The 21,220-nt window shown below is 43.8% G+C and overlaps 2 protein-coding genes across 4 annotated transcripts; both read right to left on the reverse strand.

Annotated features, from left to right (window-relative positions):
• Positions 1–1,639: 1,639 nt before the first annotated feature.
• pheta1 (PH domain containing endocytic trafficking adaptor 1) lies at positions 1,640–5,661 on the reverse strand. Of its 2 annotated transcripts, XM_088375948.1 has the most exons (4): positions 5,512–5,652; positions 5,233–5,289; positions 5,071–5,164; positions 1,640–4,222 (listed from the first exon to the last, which is right to left on the reverse strand). In XM_088375948.1, exon 4 carries the CDS (start codon positions 4,180–4,182, stop codon positions 3,370–3,372), a length of 813 nt encoding a protein of 270 aa, XP_088232074.1. In that variant the 5' UTR covers positions 4,183–4,222; positions 5,071–5,164; positions 5,233–5,289; positions 5,512–5,652; the 3' UTR covers positions 1,640–3,369. The 2 variants fall into 2 exon arrangements, with proteins under 2 accessions (XP_088232074.1, XP_088232073.1); XM_088375947.1 differs by lacking the exon at positions 5,233–5,289 and having other exon boundaries at positions 5,512–5,661.
• A 1,373-nt stretch (positions 5,662–7,034) lies between these two features.
• On the reverse strand, positions 7,035–20,878 carry prr16 (proline rich 16). Of its 2 annotated transcripts, XM_088375945.1 has the most exons (4): positions 19,696–20,878; positions 19,098–19,178; positions 15,892–16,958; positions 7,035–9,614 (listed from the first exon to the last, which is right to left on the reverse strand). In XM_088375945.1, the coding sequence occupies exons 1-3, from the start codon at positions 19,825–19,827 to the stop codon at positions 16,083–16,085; spliced, it is 1,089 nt and encodes a 362-aa protein (XP_088232071.1). In that variant the 5' UTR covers positions 19,828–20,878; the 3' UTR covers positions 7,035–9,614; positions 15,892–16,082. The 2 variants fall into 2 exon arrangements, with proteins under 2 accessions (XP_088232071.1, XP_088232072.1); XM_088375946.1 differs by lacking the exon at positions 19,098–19,178 and having other exon boundaries at positions 19,696–20,577.
• Positions 20,879–21,220: the final 342 nt, after the last annotated feature.

Consider the following 21,220-nt stretch of genomic DNA (forward strand, 5'->3'; position numbering starts at 1 on the left):
TGAAATGGAACCAACCGAGTGGCAATTCCATTGACTATGTACTCAATAAAGAATGCAAATTTTTAAAACAAATATGATATTTTCTTTCATTTTTACCGCAGTTCACAATGGGAACCAACTGATCAGCAACAAAAGGAGAAAACAAAAATCCACTGATCAACCAGTAAGCCTGACAATTTTCATTATGATCTCGAGGCCGACTAAACCGGTCTAGAAAGGGGGCTGAGTTGTCAACAAGAAGGAGCAGACACATAAACGGTAACACTGCTTGTTACTTATGTTGCAAGTCCAAGGTTGCCTGAAACTAGTGGGCGGGGCCGAGTCTTTCCATCCGACCAGCAGACATGTGACAGCATCACACAGTAATGGCAAACAAATTGAAAAACGACCAGACTCATCACGCTACTTTGGCTTTGCTGCGGGGGAGTCGTCAGAACGTTCAAGGCTTCTTCCACAACGATACGTTTGTTTAACAGGAGCACAAAGACACATAGTTGTTCATTCGTGGTCAAATTGATAATAACAACTAAAAAGTATCCACTTTGGGACAAAATTCCCCACACGAGATGTCTTGGAGGTCTCGCGGATTTTCACATATTGCGCGTGGTCTTGGAACCAATTATCCGCAATAAACGAGGGATTATTGTACTTTTATTATCATTTTATTATTCTGAAGAAGTCTGTTGTTGACGTAATTTTTAGCATACTTTGAGTGAATCACCCAATTTACAATATATAAAACGAATATTGCACTCTGCTGAAGACTCATTTCGGGCTTCGCAGCAGATGAGGTGGGAGGGTGCTTGTTTTGCGTGGTGCAAGACCTGCGTGAAGCTGCCCCGCCCCACGCAAAATTTTGCGTGGGTGGGGGGGCCAGCTTCACGTAGGTGAAATCTTCCACAGTGGAGACTCCACGGGAAGCGAGGGGGGTCCAGTTCGGTGCCTCTCTCAAACCTTGCAAATATCCTTCTCCTGCCATCTAGCGGTGAATGGTAATACTAAAACATCAAATCACAGCCCATGCATATTTGTAGTTTGGCAGCAGCAAATTCCAATATTTGCAGGATTTATTTTATTTTAAATCAAATGTGCACAAGTGGATGCGACACAACAAAGTTATTTTTTTTGTTGCAAAGGCGTGAGATTGGTTGTAGCTAGGAAGCCGAAGGCGATCAAATCATACAGATTGTAAAGTGCACAGAAAGCTGTCGCTAATCACAAAAGTCAAACCGTTGTATGATGATGCACTAGTCTATACATCATGAAAGAGAGAAGGAAAATGCCACCATACAAAGAAAAAAAAAATGGCCATCTTCCCAGAAATAAACCACAAGTCATTTTATAAATGTCTGTCCACCATTAAAACTGTAAAATGAGCCAAGTCAGAACTATCCCAAAACTAAACAAATGATTTTGTCTGTTCCTATGAAAACAAGTCAGAACGGTCCACATTGAGAACAACAAGTCGCGAATAAAAATCATTACGTGATTGTCCATCACACAAGTAATTAAATTGAATTGATTAAATGGCATGGACAATGCGACATAAAGTTGCGGGTGTGGCGTTAATAGTGTATGTAATAAAGGAAAACGAGAATGATACAAAGCTCCAAATGAGCCGTAAAGAACAAGTTCAGAATACTGTTGAACGTTTATTGGGTTGCTTACGGTTGGTGATTAAATACATTTCATGTACCATAATCATCGCAGAATGCTTGATATTAGTTTTAAATGATGGCATGACGTCAAAAAATGTAATGACAAAAGCCCTTAAAAACAACACCATCCATTTGTCACATTTGATTAGCGCACATCATCGTAGATACATTTTCAGTAAGGAAATTATTGTGACAACAGATGAGTGTTAGCAGAAGTAACGGCATATGCTAAATTCAATCAATTGTATTTTCATGGCAGATATTTGAATACATCTTCATCATTTAAGTATGCATGGTTAACGTTGATAAATCAAAACAATACCTGTATCATGTGCAATTTAAAAAAATATTCACAATAACTTATATGGAAACAATCAATGATGTTAAATGAGTTGTAATTTGGCACTTTTGATTATGCTACAATTATTATTCATATGGTTTAAAATTGGCACATTTAAATTGTAAGACATCCCATCATACTTAAAGTTAACATTCATGCAAACAACAACAGCCTCCCTCTTGTACCATGTCTGTCACATTCATCACAATGCTGTGCAATGACACGGACTGAAGCCACCCAGCCACCGTCGGAACACGTCAGAACCGGTCCATACACAACACTGGACCAAAGTAATAGTTGTCAAAAAACAAACATCAACGCAAGTGACACAGCAAAGTGGAGGCTTTGTAAATGTGTATTGAGTCACTACGGAATGAGCCCGTTTTGCTGAACACTGGCATAAGGGAAAAAAAAAACTTCCAACATGGAAGAGGAAACAAGAAGTCAGATATTCTCTAATAATACCTGTGAGGGAAAGAGATGATTGCATTGTGCACTGAGAGAGAACATGAGCGGTGGGGTGCAAACTAAACAATTCTCCCACCACCTTTCATCCAAACGTGCGTGCAAACATCAATAAATAGAAAACATCTACGTATGTAGCGTAAAGGAAACTTTTAAAGGGAACGATGGCGGAAATAAGGAGTCAAGGCTGAATCAAATGGAATATATTGATTGTAATAGTTGTTGTCACTTGTGTTTGTGCAGCAGCGTGTAGTTGTTTCTGAGTCACTTGACTGGCAAGTTGTAACAAAATAAAATAAAAATTGAATAGAGGCACAAAATCACAATTGAGCAAAATGACAATGTTATCAATATTGCACTGACTTGTTTTGAAGCAAATGAATATTTCTGTAATTTTCTTCGCATGATCTCAGATTGTACACAAAGGTGCTTTTACACTACAGCAACACAAGCAAGTCAGCAAAATCAAGTCCTTTAAAAGTGGCAACTACCCATAAAAGCATAAAATTGTGCTGTTGCCTTCCCTATTCAGAAGAGGTGAAAAAATGCTGAAAACTGGCAACTAGTCAAAGGTGGACAATTGCTTGGTCCATTTAGTCCCACTGTCTGTGTCTTGCTGTCGTTTATATCAAGGTGGAAAGTAACCGCTACAAAGAAATGCCTGCGAAACTGGCAACTACCTCCCCCAAAATATAATAGGTGGACTTCGAATGATTCGGGGGTTTTTTTTGGGGTGGAGGGCTTTTATAGGCAGTATTAAAAGTGGCTCGTGATGAAGATTAAAAACATTCCAGGGTGTAGTCTGCTTTTAGCACTTGGGGGATACTGTTCAGTTTCCACTTCCACCCTGGAAAAGGGAACAACGGAATGAAATATTTTTGGATAACTTGACCCGTCTCAATGGCTTCACTGACTCTGCAGCCACTGGGCCCTCAGTTCCTCCACCTCGAGTCCGTACCAGTCGTGGAGCTTGGAGAAACATCCGGTGCCGGGTGAGAAGGGGCTCTCCAGAGATGCTCCTCTTCTTCTAGGGGGCACCGGGGGAGCCCTGGCCCCATTGGCACTCGCCCCGTCCGCCCCGCCCTCCCAGGCTACACAGGAGTTAGCTGCCTCAGAGGAACCGTTAGCCAAGCCGGGTTGCGCTTTGCTCCAGGCCACGCCGTTCTCCTTGGGACCTCCGGACAAGAGCTGGCCCTCATCCTGGTGGTTCTTCTGTCCAGAGCAGGAGGACGACGTCGACAAGGACGACGACGACGATGACGATCTTGATTTGGACACTCGCTTGAATGACCTGGCCCTGCTTTGTGGGACTCCGCCGCCCGCCTCTCGGATCTCTTCCAACTGCCTCTCCAGCTCCTTCACCACCAGCCTCATGTAGTCAAAGCTGGCCCGCGACAACGCTTTGACCCAGGACTCCATGGCCGCCTGGCTGTCGGCCGCCATCTTGTACACGCGAGCCCGAGCGCAGTCGAACTTGACGGCGAAAGCGAACTCCTCGGCCGACTCGCAGAGCTCCACGGTGCAGCCCTCTAGGACGATGAGGCCGATGGGCTCGCGGCCGTCGCGCTCCTCGAAGTAGAAGAGCATGTTGCCTTTTAGGACGAACCAGCGGCGATGGTAAGCCGTGTTGCGCTCGCCCTTCTTGAACAGGAAGCCCGTCTTGTCGGGCGGCGAGTCACACGTGGCGTAGTGGGCCACGCTGCGTTCGTTCAGCTTCATCGTCACTGCGCTTTCTCTTGCTTGCGGACTATTAATTCATCTGCAAGAGGTCCATGAGAAGGAAAACAATCAAAGCAAGGGTGTGAAAATCATTTTGGACAGGTGACATTCTAGGAAAGGTTTTGTAAGACCTCTCGAAAAACCCAAATTGATTTTCTGCCAAAATGTAAATATCAAATCCACTCACAAAAAGAATATATGATCCATTTCAATTTTTTTAGTGGGCCACAAAAATTATGTTGCAAGTCAGTTCTGTAGCCTCAACCATGAATTTGTCAAATGTGATTTAGATTAAAATCTCTCTCACGATAGGATGGACTTTGCGTTGGAGTCACATGTGCGGCCATAAATTGGGTCACAGCCTTAAGTAAACAACTCAAGTCACAGTGGATACATCGGCTTTAATAATGTGTTTCGGTCAATTATTCTCAAACAGTCGTCGCGAGCCATTACTTGGTGGTCTTCAAAATAATTTACATTAAGTTGTGTCATATTTTAGCAACATTTTGACCTTTCTCCAAAATAAGCAACTTTCAAATTCCTATGGCATGTATTACTTAAGTAATTTGAAAGCCGCATTCTCGTACATTGCTGTCGATTTGATTAATCGTTCGACAGTAATTTACAGTCAAATTCATTATCATTAACTATTGACAGTTCAGTCTTGCATGCTTTTGGAACGTAGTAGCAAGTTTCAGTACCCACACAGCAAAAGGATGAACATCTAATCGAACCCAGAACTTTAATTGTAAAGCAGATGTGGAAACAAGGACAACGCAGTGAAAGTGTTTGTTTCTTTTACTGTAAGAAATTTAGATTAAAAAAAAAAAATCCTCATTGAATCAGATACCTTCTTCAAGGAATAAGGATCCAAACTAAGTGACTTACGTGTACGGAGTCTCTTGCTCCCATCGCAGTTGCTCTTCTAATTCCAAGCGTCCACTTTTTGTATTTCATCTCCTAAGCCATTTTCAAAAACATCCTGCCAAAAATGAAGACATTTCATGTTTGGTTGAAAAATAACAGGTCATATGAGCTTTCTCCCCCCACCAAATGATTCACTCTCTGGCTTTGTCAGCAGCTTTTGACGCATCAGCACTTTTCCGACTGTAAAAAAAAAAAAAAAACGCCGAGACAATAAGAAGAAATAGAGGAAAAATATCGCTTAAGTGTGAGGAAAGAGATCATGTTGGGTTTGTAGCACTGCATAGTTTTCGCTACATCATTCACAGGACTTAGCGTTGAGGTCACACGTGAAAGCTCAGCTAGCGTCGTCAAGCGTCCATACTACGACATCCACATTTGAATTATTGCTAGGAATCAAATTACCAGTTGAGTAAAGATGTTTGTTCTGGAGAAAAGTCCTTGGACCGTTCTCCATCGAGCCGCCTTCCTTCTCCCATTTTTCCCCATGTCACGTGACCCACATAAGGAGCGCTCGTGTTGCTTCGGGCGGCAAGCCAGCTGGGCGGCCCTTACGAGTGGGCTTCCTTTTCAAATGGCCGAATGCAAATCCTTGACGGAAAACGAGCGCACCCCGAGAGACCGCAGTGGGATTCGATACAAATCATTATACGGTTACTGCCGTATAGATTTTTTTTAATATTAATTTCATAAATACTCCTAATACCAGCGTAATATTATTAGTATTCATTTAGTAATTAAAGAAATAATACAGTAACTATATTTTTCCACTACGTGACTTGAGTATGCATTAATCGTCTCAATTCTTACCATAAAACTATTTGATATATACACTTTTTTGCTTACAATATTTAAAAATCTACATCATATTGTTCATTGACTTTGATAAGCTATTTTTGCTGGACAGAGAGGCTTTAGTTTCAGTATTGTGTAGGTACTTAGAATATGGAAGGGCCAGTTGTCCGTGACCAGGGAAGAGCCAAGTGGATGACCTTTTAGGGGCAACAAAACAACGAGTAGACTGAGACTCGAACCGCAGCTGTTAGTCAAAGCGATGAGATCAGCGGTCTGGCCCGGTATAAAATATGCGTTGTCTGGCAGACGGGAGGAGGAGCAACTAACATCTTTGCTTTTGGGCCACTCGAATATTTGGAGAAACTTCACTCTGACATCGGTTGAATCAAATCTTTTCCTAATCAGCCGTGTGTCGCTGAAGTGTTCCTTCTCTGGGCCAGCCATCTTCCACCAAGTGTTTTTTTGGAGACCAGCGAAGCAACAAAGACAAGTCACCACACTCAAAACAAACATTCTGACAGGAAAACATAAACAAGGCTGTCTTCAGTCTCTATCCGATTACAGTATTTGATGTGACATTTGTTGGATGTTCAAAATGAAGGACATCAGAGCGGATGAGTAGCTAACATTTAGGAGCAATAGTGATGTACAAGTGTTAAAGAAGTGAATAAATACACTGCTGTGATTTTTAGATGTGGAGAGTTGTCCATGACGGTCAAAAGCCTAACCCTAAAAGTAAATTTATCCCAAGACAACATTCGGGCTGACGAATTAGAACTGTTGACATTCTAACCCGTTTAATCTCGCCAACCCTGACCTTCATTTTTTACGATGGCGCTCTGCCACAATGCGGCTGCTGACCGCGCATTCGTTCTATCTTCCAGAGAGAGACGATGGCCTTTCGCTCCGCGCGGCAACCCCGCCAGTCTCATCGCACTCATCTCCAATTAACTGCAACGGATGCCGATGCCATTTTTATTTCCCTTGAAAAAAGTTGCTTTGATTCACAGCGACGGTCGGGCAGATGCTCTCATTAACGTCGTTTTTCTTTTTTTTTTTTTTTTACTCCGAGGGATACAAATAAGAAAGTAGACGACTGCCAAGTGGCAATAAGAACATGGAGACCTCAAGTGTGACGTGTTTACATCTTATAATCTCTTTTCCATCCATTGGCAGACACATACAGCAAAAACATAACTTCATTGAGGAGATATTCCCGTTTTCTTTCAATTTGCTGGTTACAAATGTGGAGAAAAAAAAATCGGTAAATGCATATTTTGCATTATTTTGCAACCTCACAACAGTCTTGCCAAGGACTTTTTTGTTCATTTCTTTATTCATATTATTTTGATTTGATTTTTATTGTTTAGCTGGACAGAGAAGCACATGATCGGACTCAACTAAGACAATACAGTGGAACCTCTAAAGTCAAACACAATTTGGTGGAACCCAGATTTGATTGGATTTTTCTCATCATTCAGTAATACGCATTTGCCTTTCCAGTCTGAGCTCGGCTCTCACAAGAAGAGCAGACAAGGCTCTAGTGAAGGTTCTACCCCAGGTCGTCATGGTAACGAAAGCCAGAATTCACATTGACCCAGGAGTATACCAAACCTATATTCCTCTCTCTCTCTTTTTTTTTTTTTAGAAGAAATGTCACAAAAGAAGCCATGAAATGCCAAACGCAAATCCAGAGTGAATTGCCTGCTGAACTGAGAACTTGAAAGCCAGTGAGGTCTCACACGTTATACTATATATCAGTTTTAAATTTGTGAGCCTGGAGTCTCCCTATTTATGTCTCTAATGGCCGTGTTGCCCAGGGGTGGTCACAATAAGATTATTGTCATTGCTCAGCGTGTTGCTCAGCGTGGCTGCTGCTGAATGAGCGTCCTGCATACCAATCGGTTGTTTACCTGCCTGGTGGCACAACAGCTCATTAAGTGGCTTGGCTACTCTTTCCTTGGAATGAGACACTTTTTGGAGGACAGGTGTCAGCTTGTAAGCAGACGTTGGCAATGCTGCTGAGTCTGGACCTGAAAAAGCTGCTCTGCTTTTAGCAAAGGATCTCCTTTACTAATACTTTGATGCAACACGGTGAAACACTGTATGATGTTTACCTAACACATGGCTTAACATCTAATTGCACAAATTTAATCCAAGCGTTAAAACACACATTTAACAAATTATGGGGAACAAAAAGACGCTTAATAATGATTAATATTCTTACTGAGGGGAAAAGTTCAAGATTGGATGCAGCAATGCATTCTGGTACAAAGGTACACAAAAAACAGCGCCCCCTGTTGGGGAGGGGGACGGTGGAGTCACCTCCAACAAACCAGAATTACTAAAAGCAATAAAAGAAAGTGACCCACATGTCCACAGTTAGGAAATCTCACTTAACAAAATGTTTTTCTTTTTGTGTCACTAGAATTGTATATCCTCCAAGAACGTCAAACTTTAGCCACCGGTCATTTCCGAGGAAGTCGGAACATCTACCATGTTGGTACCAAGGGACCGATAACATAAATGTAGTTCGTGAGAAATTCCCAAAACTTCGAGTGGGACCCAAACTCTCAATTGTACGACCTCGGGGACATTAGACTACAGAGGTTCGACTGCATTGAAACAATTGAGAAGGTACAATTTGTTATCAAGTTGGCAGTGTGAGGGAGCAAGGAGACGTCAGAACAAGCCTTGCTGCAAACAAATGAGTCGGGAACGACGGCGTGGAAGGACAAGGTGAGCGCTCGCATTCACTCGGAGCACAACACATTGTCGCCTCGCACCATTGATATTCGTCGCGCTCGCTAGCACAAAGCGGCTCTGTCTGTAAAGCGTCTCTCGGTGATCACGCTTCGTTATCGACACTTCTCAGTCGTCTGACACCATATCAAAAATATCCTCTATTCAAACGTTAAAAGTCTCTGTTAGACAAAAATATAGAGCCATACGGTATATCAAACATGCTCGTGTAAATTTGTATACAAAGGAATATTTGATGCAAATTAATATTTCCTCATCAATCCGTGTCCACATAGCGAAATGGATGATGATGATGATGATGATGATGAACACATTGCCCGTGAGAGACGGTGCATACCGACAGAACATCAATTTTACTTGGCTTCAGTCCAGCAGAGAGCAGAGACTCTCGCAACAAACACACTCCAACTTCACAAAAAGTGAATTTCCACCTCTGCATGAGTCAACATCTTTCCGTTCGACAGTTTTCTAACGACCATTTATTTAATAGTTACTTTAACTGAGAAACTGAGGCAGATGCCAAGCCACTGTGCGGTCCCCACAAAGAATGTGAAATTGGAGAATACTGCCAAAAAATGTGCAATGACATCCCATCACAATTAAATACATCATGTGAACCTCTTAGGATTGCATTTATTAGTTAATGTTATTAAATTTTTTATAGACATGTAATATTCAGTAAACATTTATGAAATATAAATTAAGTTTGTTTGTACTGACTTTGTGAGGACTACAACAGCATTTCTTCGCATATTATTGTCTGCACAACCTCCCCATCCCCATTCCGCCGTTTCTGCATCAGAGTTCCTTTTTTTTTTCTTTTTAGGTGCTCAGAATCCAAAGCCTGGATTTATCTCCTGTTGGCAGAGAGCAGTCAAACAATAAGATAGATGCTTGGCTTCCACTCTCCAGCATCCTTTGCAGGTGCGGCTGTAGGGTCTCACAGGGACCTGCAAGGGAATGAAAGAGAGCAAAGTCATTCGAGGGAACACAGACGAGACCCACTTGACTGAGTGGTCCAGACGACAACTATTTGCACTGAGGGAAATGAAAGTATTGTGAGGCGTACACACACACGCGCGCACACACACACACACATGCGCACACCTTACACACCTTGAACATTAATAGCAGTGAACCATGTGGAGCATTTCTAACACACACACACAAAAAAAAGTATTTGTGAAAAGACAATCTATAACCCACGGCGCTCTTTAAATACCCTCTTTTGTCATCTTGTTGTGTCGCTTCAACAAGCACAAGATCATGTCTGGGAACACTGCTGAGGTGCAGCCGATGCCACAAACCTTTAACAATCCCCGACGGAGCACAAAAAATCTCAACGTAAAGTCTGTTTCGGAACATCTCAAGAGGGTTACACACACACATACACATTTTTTTTCCTCAAATAAAACTGTGGTTGTAAATATCTGCCATGGATCCGCCATGTGATAAGTGTTTTAAAGAAAGCCGCGAACCATTAGTGGCACTGTTAGAACGCTTTAAGCTATTTGAACAAAAATGGTGCATCAGCACATTTAGACAGACAATATAACATTACCTTTTGTATTCTTTAACCTCTGTAATAAAAGCTAATTGTACTGCAGGTTACACAGCCACAGGAGTTTAGTGAAACCTTTTTTGCCTGGCTGGTGGCATAGTTGTTTAGTCATGATTATTAAATATTTTCTAGTCGCACGGAGGTTGGGGCTTTGAATCGAGTTGTTTATATCGAAGAAATGCAGTAGTTGTGGTCATGACGATACACACGGGGCAAGGATGCACACTCATTGTCCAGCATCGTGTCCAGAATAAGTATCACTCAAGTGAGCCAGATTTCCACTTTGCAAGTTAATGAACTTTCCACATCGTTTATGCCAACTTTCAGGCACACGAGACTTCAATTACTTAGCTTTGACCATTCCCTTCTAACGTTGTCTTTTTCAATCACGCCGCTAAAATGTGATAACATTTGAACAAGAGCTCTTGGCAGCGCATCGCCCAAGACGACGAGCAGGAGACACGGCGGCTAATTAATATTCGCTGGCCCGGCGTTTGTGCGTAGCTCACTCTCGACACCTTTATTGCACTTTATTGCACACTTTTATGGAGCGATATGCACTTGCCAGGTTGCAAAATGGGAGGAAAATAGACAAAGAGGCACCTCGAGCGCGAGGCTCCGTTTGACATTTATAAGACACGGCCGACAAATCAAACGTTACGCTGTGAAGCCGGTATTCATTTTACAACGATGTCAGAGCGGGAGCCTTATTGATTATGAACGGTGTCCAAGCCAAGAGGTCAGAGAAGCTTGGTAAACGTTGGGTGCTAAGCGCTCCGGTGCTCAACTGGCAATGCTTCTCCTTCTCATGGGGATTAATACTATTCTCTATAAACAAAAGCATGAATTGGCATGACTAAGATGATGAAGGGCAGTCTTGTCATTATTTCATTACGCAAGAAGCCTATTGATTTTGACGTAAAACAAAGGTCAAGTGCCAAAGCGGTCCGTGTTAGACGTCACCTGGTTATCAATCACTGTACACAATTCTTGATTGAACATTTTGGGATGTTCAAAAAAAAAAAAAATTCTCAAATGTTTATGTTAAAACAATTCTTAAAATCACCATAATGAAATTATTTATCCATATACAAGTAAGTTATTTTTCTTTACACCAGTGTCAAACGGCGTTCTTCAAACGATCAGGAATGACGTCACAATGTCAACTCATACTTTTGGGTGTTATACCTAGTTACAAAGTTAGAAAATAAATACATTTTCTGGATAATTTCGGATCAAGGCAAGGCAGAATTGGTCAGAGGTTGTACCGTACCTGCCCGTGTTTTTGTCCACTGCCTATCAAGCAATTTTCACACCATTTTCCTCTCTTTGCGTCGCTGTGAGGACACAATGTTGGCTGCGCAGTGTTCGAGTTAATTACGGAAGCAGCAGGTACAATCATTTGCCCAATTAGCTTTTACACATCCTCGCTTCGCTCCATCGCAAAGTGAAAACACCGCCGTGTCATTTGTCAGCGGACGCGTAATGAGCGAGAAGCTCCGCTTGTAATTTAAACTTATCGAGTGGAGGACACGCAAGACAAACAAGCGGGACGGGCGCTTGAAAGGCTGCCAAAGATGCAACGTGTACAGTATGGGAGACTCTCAGAGAATAAATAGTGAGCAGATTTGTCGGTGAGTGGGAGGCGTGCATCGTCAAGAGAGGGACTGGGACGTGAAGAAAGAGAGAGGTGGGCTCCGGAGAACTGTAGGGGGTAGGTCAGAATGGTTGACTCAGTCCCGAATCATGATGGAGGCGGTGAAGATCCACCTCCTCCTTTCCTGCCCATTCCAACTCTTTCCCAAAGCCAGGAGCTAACATGGAGACGGATCATCCGGAGTTTATGAGTGAGAGCTAAAACGGGCCAAGAGAATTCACTTTTTTTTTTTTTCTTTTTTCAGTCAGCTAAAGTCCAGTCATTAAACATCATTATCATGAGCGATTATCGTGAGTGTTGTCACCTTAAGTACACCAACTTAACTTAAAATGTTCAAATTTGTTCTGCGTCGGAAAAGAATATAATGCAAATATTCATAGAGATGCGATATTGTTAAATAGGAGTTCTTGCGTTGATTTGACACTGCTGCAAAACTCATGAGCTGCATCAGACTCGGATGAAAGGCTTTAATTAAAGTTTCATCTAACTGAATAGTTGAACGTTACACCCGGCAACCCTGCACGCCCGCAGCAAATTCTGGTTAAAGCGGATGAGATTTGACAGATACATGAAGTTAAATTCACTTAGGTAGATTCTCTTGCGGTCTCTTGTGCTTGTGTACATACAGAATTAGCGATTTATTCTAAAACGTCATTACTGACAGCAGCGGTAGTAGCTCTACCGAGCACACGCACTAACGAAGATCAACAGAATTCTTCATTTCTGGTAATGTTGACCACCAAGGGTCCATCATCCAGGATGTCAGCACCTTGAGATGGACAAAAATGAATGGATGGAAGTCTTATTCAACCAATAAGCAGAAAAATCAGGACACTCTGATGAAGGCGGAAGAAACCGCCGAAACATGTCAGGTAATGAACCTAAAACAACTTGTTTGACATAAAAGAAACCAGTGAAGTGATCAGACAAATCAGTCTTCCACCACTAAGCAATTGCATGTAGCAAGTAGCTTCAATTACTATCGTCCTAATTTTATGTGTCCAAAAAGCAAAGCGTTGGGAGTCTCTCTCTGATGCAGATTTGTTGTTGTGAGTGCAGTCAATGAATGCACACGGAAACTCTCACTTATGACTGTTACAAATGCGGCTAATTTATGAGCATAAAATGACCGAAGTAGATGATGAGAGCCATCATCATCATCATCATCATCTCAATGACTAACTTGCACCTGTCTGTGTTAACAACACTCAACACACGTGCAGCCCCCGCCCCGCCGCCTTGTCTTCTTCCCCCTTGGCTCATTTCACACGGATGCATAATCCAAGAGGCTGGGATGTCACGCCTTGGATTTGGATTCATCAGTGAGCACGTCGAACTCAAAAAGGACAGCGCATGTCTAAACAGATAAAACACTAACTGAAGCGTTTAGATAAATATTTAGCACATGCCATCTGCCTTAATGGTATAAATAAAGCATTGAGACATGTGATCAAATTACAGACAGGCCTGGTCTCGTCGGCATCCAATCACAGGGCACATTTGGACAACCAACCAATCACATTCAAAAGAAATGCATGCGCCTAATTTCCTATCAACTCTACATTTTAGTGTCTTCGATTAACGTGTATGTTTTTTTTTTTAAATGTAGGAGGAAGCCATAAAAATTGTTTACTTTCATGACTATGCAAGCCCCTTTCTGTTTACATGACGTTTTATATACTTTTTGAAACTTGGATGTCGGTCAGCATTACGGTATTCAACGTCGGAGGTTCCAAACTAAGCAGGCTGCTCTATTTACGTAACGTCACAGTGCAAATGTGCAACAAAAGGCCATTTCTGAGCAGACCTCGGCACACCAGAGGAGGCTGAACTGTACTGCCGGATCTGAGCAGATGGCGCCGTTGGACATTTTCCATCGTCGGTGGAAAAAAAACAGAAGCCTGATACGTCTTTGAAGTCCCGCACCTGTCTCATTTGGCAGCCGCCGTCGCCGCCTTGACCTTGAGTTCTCGTTTTGTGGAGGCGCTGAGAGCCACGTGTGGAAACATCTGTCTGCCACCCAATGTCTACAGATGGAAGACGGCGGGAGTGACGGCTGACCCATAGGTGGGGTCCCTTCGCAAGATTTTTTTTTTTATAAAAGGTGTCACTTCTTCACCACCTCTGCATCTGCTTCATTTCCTGATTCAGCAGTGTATTGACAAACTAATATTACTTCAGACATGCTCACATACGGCCCCTCCCCCTCAAAATACACCCAATCCCATTTGTATTTTTGTAAACAAAGGCCCCGAGCGACTAATTGCAAAAATGTAAGTTTTCCATTTACTACACAATGTTAATCTACGCGCTTCAGCGTTTGGTTTCAGATTTGTGGTTATTTCTCCGTGATGTAATAGTGTGCAAGAGTGCAAGTGTATCATATACACATCTATTAATAGACACAGATGCTAAACAACGTGGAGTAGTAGGTCAAATTCCTGGATGCGCTCAAGCCACACGGCGTCTCTGCCTTCAATTCTAAGCAGTCCGGTTGTTTTGCCGTAATCATGCTGGCAGATGGACAAACAAGACAGCAGATGTGTGCGAACATTAACATGAAAATTGTTTATGTAACGCCTTGCCGGCCGCTCCTAAAAGCCACAGCATTTGCCCTACATTTCTGATTCTGTCATGGTTTACTTCAAATGTATTCCTTGTTTCAGATTAAAAAAAAAAAAAAAAAGTGCAGCGGATGTCGCTGAGTCGGAGTGGGGTGATGTCAGCGCAAAGGTCATGTGAGGCACTTTGCGTTATCTGCTGTAGACTAATGCAGCTAATTAAGGGCATCACCGCAAGGAAGGTGCTACTATTCTCAGCCCACTCCAGGGGATGCTGTCTCCCCAACTCGGCCCGCTGGACATGTGTCTTTCCACACCCGCACACGCGCTTTGGAAAGTCACATGCACACGGAGGTCACGGGCAAATCTGCAGCTCTATTAAACATTAAAGCTAATGCCAAGCTGTGATGTTACATCGGCTTAACGGGGGAAAGCGATGTTCTCTGAGATCTGATGATGACTGATTGTTTCAGACCTTTGCCAGGCAGGCGCCATTCGAGAGCAATTATCCTCAAACTTTACAGAATTGGAATTTGTTTATGTCAAATTTGTGCATATCCAATATCCAAAGCTAGATTACAGCATGGATGGGTGCACATTTCTTGTAAGAGCCAGATAGGGGCTCAATTTTCTACCAATCATCTTCAAACCGTATTTGCTGAGTCATCCATAGATTGCAGAGGTCGGTACAAGGTAGAGTCGGCGGGTACACGTTGGCTTGTCAGAGCTCTGCGGGGACTCGAGTAAATTATCATCATAAGCGTTGTGAACGTCACCTAATGTCACAATGTCACAGAGGCAGCTGTCACTTCCTTCTTCAACGTTAGAATCAGGTTGGAAATAACAATCCACCACTTTGAACTTGCTATTATTGGATTGTGCAAAATGACGGTTGCATAACACTTCCTGGACAGATTTTGGTTTGGTGACATCTGAAGGCTGAACGACTTTGACAGTTGCTGATTAGCTGCATCTACCTATGGATTCCGTCGAGTCACTCTCTAGTTATTTTTGTGTCCAGAGAAGATCCAGAATGCAAGGGAAGCAGATTTAAAGCATGAATTAATCAGTGTTTCTCCGACACAACTTCCCTAGACTCGTTAGTACCAGGAGTCTCCATACGGACACAGATGCAGTTTTAGCACAGTCGCTCCTAAAATATTAACGTCACTATATTCACTTGAATACCATCCATTCGTCTTCTTCTGAAACGCGGGTCCGCTGGAGTCTATTGCGTGCGCCTGACCTTTTGACTCAAGTCAGGAACTGCATGCGTAAAGGCCCGAGCCGTTATTCAAAATCAGGACGGTACGTGCAAAGCACATCAATGGCCACAAATGAAGTCCCACAAAAGCAAATAAAAGTTCAGTGCAGCCAAACATGCATCAGTGCGCAGATGCAATTTCCTCTTTTGTTCCAAGCACACGTTCGCAAGCACACAGACTCACCGCTCGGTCTAAATCTGCGTGCGTACGTCTCGGAATCCACGGCGATGCCACGTGCTTCTATTTCGCCTCCTCCGTCTGCCATTTTCCGGCCTGGCTGTTTGAATAATCCGAAAAATTGGAGCTGGCTAAGTGGAAAACACTATGAATGATTCAGGATCGTGTATGTCAGAGAGGTCGCGGGGGGCTTGTCGTCAAACCGTGGTTGTGGTCGATTTGCGTAGGATTGTTTTCTGGGGTTTGAGGGAACCCGGGTGGGGTGCTATGCAAGGCGGAGGGGGAGGAGCAGCGGCTTTGGGCGCAAAACCGCAGCTGAGCGAGAGGCCGCCGTTTTCCAGCATTCGTTCGTGAGGAAGAGGAGGAGGAGGAGGAGGAGGAGGAGGGGAGGAAGAGGAGCAAAAGTGCACAGGGCTGAGCCGCATCTCGCTCAGCTCCGACTGCAAGTGCAACTCTGAGTCATCCACGTCGTACTGCAGGTCACAGTCCGGACAGTAACCGTGGTACTGGACCTTCTCGCTGAAACGGACACGCTCGCGGGGCTCCCGGCCGGGGGCCTTGGGGCATTTGTTCTTTTCGTGGCGGAGAAGGGGCATCGGTCTGGGCAGTGTAGGAACCGGGCCGGACTCCGGGACACTGCCGTCGTTTGTAATGAAACACGACGTGGGTGACAATAGATCACGGGTCGGCTTCAAGGAAAAAACGCCACCGTTCTTCAATAAGGCTCCGTTCGCCTTGGATACGTTCCCCGATAGCACCAATGTGGGATGAGGCAGATTTTTTCCGTTGTGATGCTCGGTTCTCACCGAGGTGAGTCTGGGTGGCGGCAAGGGCGGGAGCGCCTTCTTGTGAACGGTCAAAACCGCGGAAGGGAGGGCGAGGAGCGGGGAGACGGGGGCCGGCGCTATGAAGAGGCAGTCGTCCCTGAAGAGCTTCATCTTCTCCAGGCTGGACGCCGTGGTGGTGGCGGTGGAACTAGAGCTGGAGTTGAGCGTGTCTGTCTTGGAGCTATCCGTCAGGGCGTCCTCCTCCAGCTGCAGGTCGCACGTCAGCGTGTCGATATCGTGGACGACCTGGCCAACACATAACGAACGCAGAGGAAATTAAGCAGTCTGACAATTCTAACCCGTCTATTGAAAAGCTCCAAATTGCACATTGAAATGGCCGCAGTCTGATTGAGGAGGCTGATTCGGGAGATTAAAAATCAATTGAGATATCACTACACTGACACCCGCACCATGGGGAGGAAAAGAAATATCTCAGTAATTTATGGGGACAGCCGTGAGGTTGCCAGAGCTGCACCTGATTGATGGATTCCAACCATCCCATTCAACATCAAAGCAACAACGTCTGGCATGGAAATGTCATTTGTCAAAGGTGAAAGGACTTAAATCATGGAGTAATTCCAGATCTGGATCTCATTTTTAGCATCGATGGAACCATTACAAGAAAAATTTTCGTTTCAGCTCAAATAGAATAAAATATCAGAGAGCGACTGTGCAAGTAATGACAACAAGATGATCAGTCTTGGTTATGTACATGGTGTGCCAAGGTGGAAGAGGACAGGAGAGAAATGCATTGTAGGAGAATTCAATGAACACCGCGAGAAGAAATCAGGCCAAGAACGGAGCCATTTACAAAGAGTGAATTATCCAGACAAATTCACTGCAGTAAACACAGAAGCAGCCTAGACCACATTGTTCGAGAAAAGGGGGAAAATATTCACGCGTGAGATATGCCATGAGCACAAATTCAACTCAACCGCACTTCAATTTTTGCCACTCAACAAGTGTGTCGGAACACAAAGCAGCAGAACGGCCATTATATGCGGACGCAGTTTGTTAATAGGAGTTGAAATAACACAAACGCTGTTGTTGTTTTGTTTGTGATGCTTAAAAGTGGATTGCAGTCTACTGAGTGGAATTGATCAAGGTTTGAAGAGTGGCTTACATCAAAGTAAGACAAGCTTGCAGTCAGAAGAAGAAAAGCCAAGTAGGTTAGTCACATGACACCAACATAGCACCTCGATTTGTCTGCATTTCACTTCCACTGTCTGCTTTTTTTCTTCTTCCTGAGTTCAGTCAGGCATAGCAGAGAGCAGCGTATCGCCTTGAATAAAAAGGATTATTTCGGTGCCGGCACAGCAACATTATCAGCAGATTTTTGTTCATTTTTTGGGGGGTAAAACTCAAATCTTGATTTGGAACATAAGACGGGGAATCGATCTTTTGAGATAGGAACGGAAACACAGTGTGTTTAACGTCATCCGCTGATTGAAGGATGAAAGGGAGCACGGTGTTCTTCGGGAGCAACGAGTTCAGAATCATCTTTTCGAAGTCTTCGCTGTTAACGGGAGTCCCTTCAACCTTGCCGCTGAATTTTGTTACCGAGACAGGTGTGTACGTTTCAAAATGATCATAAAGCCCATCAGGGCAGCATGTTGGATCTTGTGGTTAAAACATCTGCTTCAGCCAACATAAAAAGCATGTTTTTTAGCACTGATGCTAAAAACCATCAAGGCAGGAGAAGGCAGCGGTTAAACTTCACATCCCTTCTCCTGGCTAGCTGCCATTTATTTTGAAAGAGCCACAATAGGTTTCAAAGTCAAGGCCCGGGGGCCAGATACGGCCCGCCACATCATTCATTATATGTGGCCCGCGAAGACAAATTGTTTATCAACTTCATGTGTCAATTATAAAATTACAAAATGTCTTCACTTTGAAAAAAAACAAAAAAAAAACTGCAATTTTATCACCACTCATCTTTTTAAAATATTTGAACAATTTTTACGAGTCTGATTTGAAAACTAGTTATTCATCAGTTTGTTGTGTAGCCTATACTGTACAGACAAGGCATTGACAGTCATAATGGCACTCCAAAGGGAACTATGACCACGATGCAACTCGAGATAAAAATGAGTTTGACACCCCTGGTTTAGACCAACAAAAGGAGAAACAGCGTGAACACCCAAAAGGAGGATACTAATATGGATAAAGTAATGGAGCTTAACTCTCGCCTTGCGTCTAAAAGGGATAATTTGTTGGGACACGTGCAAGACGTGAGCGCAGTATCCCGGCGTGCAGCCGCTGCTGTGGGCCAGCCACCATGCTGGCCTGTGCCAAGCATCTGTGCAGGGTGCCTCCTCAGAGCGAGGCTCGCATCCAGCACCCCGTCGAACAGATACGAGCATTTCAAATGGATTATAGGCCAACCCTGGCATTGATAGCAACGGCCCCTCGAGGCATCTTTTCAGCTCGCGTGGTGTCCGAACAAATGATCCTCTGCACAATTTCCTGCGAGCAACAAAGGGGGGAAGGGGGGGATGAGGGGCGAAACGGAGGGAGAAAGAAAAGAACATCAGACGCACAAAACAACAAAAGATTGATTGCTGCGCCTTTGCGCTCCTATTTATCGCCAATGCCTGGTGGGGAACATGGAGAAAACAGTAAAAAGTTGCAGGACATAAAAGCAGAAGTTGCTCTTGAACACGTCTCTGAGGCTTCTCCTGAAGTAGGAGAGTCGGCAGGTGGTCCAGGACTGGGATGGGGTGATGAAACGAGATGTAAAAACCATTATAAACTAATGCAGTCTTCCATTCCTCAAAGCCTGCATATGTGTGAAAGACATGGGGGGGCTTCACACCTCCTCCTGTGCCACATGTTTTTCAGAGCAGGGGGAGGAGCGAGAAGCTGCAAGTGTACGTGTGTCAGAAGGGGTTGACATTACCAGCGTCCATTAAAAACACACGTGATAATGAGTGATCCCCGTGTGTGCGTGCGTGCGTGCGTGCGTGTGTATATGCGTGTTTACCTCTTTGAGCTCCTTGGCTACATCCTTGAGGTCGCCCAGGATGGTTTCCAAATTGTCCACGATGGTCTTGATCTCCTTCTTGACTTGCACTTTGGACACTGCTCCCTCTGCGCCGTCGGGTGTCCCGGACATGCTTGACACTTTACGGCCGGCCTATTTCCACCAGCGTGTCCACCAGTGAAATCGTCTTCACGCCGCGCCGAGGACACTTTTTAGCCATGTCCACCCTCCCGTGTTGTTTTCTCCCACTCGTGCGACTACATCGCAGCCAGCCCGGGCAGGACGCTGTGGCTGCCAGGCGGCGAGCTAACGCCGTCTACCACCGCGCATGCGCACTGGCGTGTGACAGCAGCCGCTTAAGTGTAAATATTGTGTCATAATGTCCATGACAGTGTTGGTTATTTCTATTGTTTCCTTTTCCTTACATGAACAGTAACAGCAAGACAGATGTCCACGATGAGCTTTTTCTGCCAAAAAGCGCCAAATTCAACATTTTGTTGACAAGAATGTGTTCGTTTAGAAAAATAATAAAGATGTCAAGAAGAAAAGCAGACGTAGCGCAGGAAGTTGGCCGCATAGAAGAGTCAAGCCCGTTTGTTAATTCTCCACAACCGTCGATTATTTTCGTCATCATCACACGCCCTTCTTTCATGTTTGTCGTTGGCAAAATTTTCCCCGGACAATGCTTGAGGGCACTCCAGCCATGTTTCGCCGAGCCAGCCCGCTCCGTGTCATCGTGTTTCCATTGCGGCTTCCTTGGAGAGTGTGAGGCGCCCGAGAGAGGAAGATGCTCTGCTTGCTCCTCTCTCCCTCCTCCTCCCCTCCTTCTTCTACCTCCTATCTCTCGCTTGAATTACCGTCCAGTAGTAGCCACTAACCGATGAATATAACAAATACAGTAAATTCCTAACATTTGCGCGGTCCCATTGCCTAATGCAAAGAAATAAACAAGACACACCCTTCTTCAAATGTCATGTTTTGTGACATTAAAAATGACACATATATAGATCATTTTAAAACGTTTCCAATTTCTGTGACCCATAACGCTCAGCGGAAAAATATACAATTAAAACTAGAGATAAAGATAAAACTTTGTGTGTCTCGACGTGTGAAGAAATTGACAATAAAGCAGACTTTGACTTTGAAAGACAGCTGCATTTTGCAAAGGGGAACTTGAGATCTCTCAAATGCATATCGGTAAATGTAATGTTTAGATGTAAACAAAGTTTACCATAATTCGTGGGAGATCCGGCCTGCCACATTTTGTGGTCAGGCAAAAGGTTGTTTTCAATTACAAGTAAAAGCCACTTAAACAACATTTTGACTTAATCGCCATAGTAAATTCTTTTGAAAACAAAAAACATGACATTATTCTCGTAAGATTACGGCACTTGACACAATATTTGTTGCACTATTCTTTTAAATTAGATTTTATATTTCCCTATAAAATAGGCAATCTTGTAACTCCCACGGGATTTTAGGGACATGAAATTTATGTTAGTTGACATTAGGATTGTGAGGGAGT

This window comes from Syngnathus floridae, chromosome 5 (genome assembly GCF_059516105.1).
Source record: "Syngnathus floridae isolate MCC-2025c chromosome 5, RoL_Sflo_1.0, whole genome shotgun sequence".
Lineage (NCBI taxonomy): Eukaryota > Metazoa > Chordata > Actinopteri > Syngnathiformes > Syngnathidae > Syngnathus > Syngnathus floridae.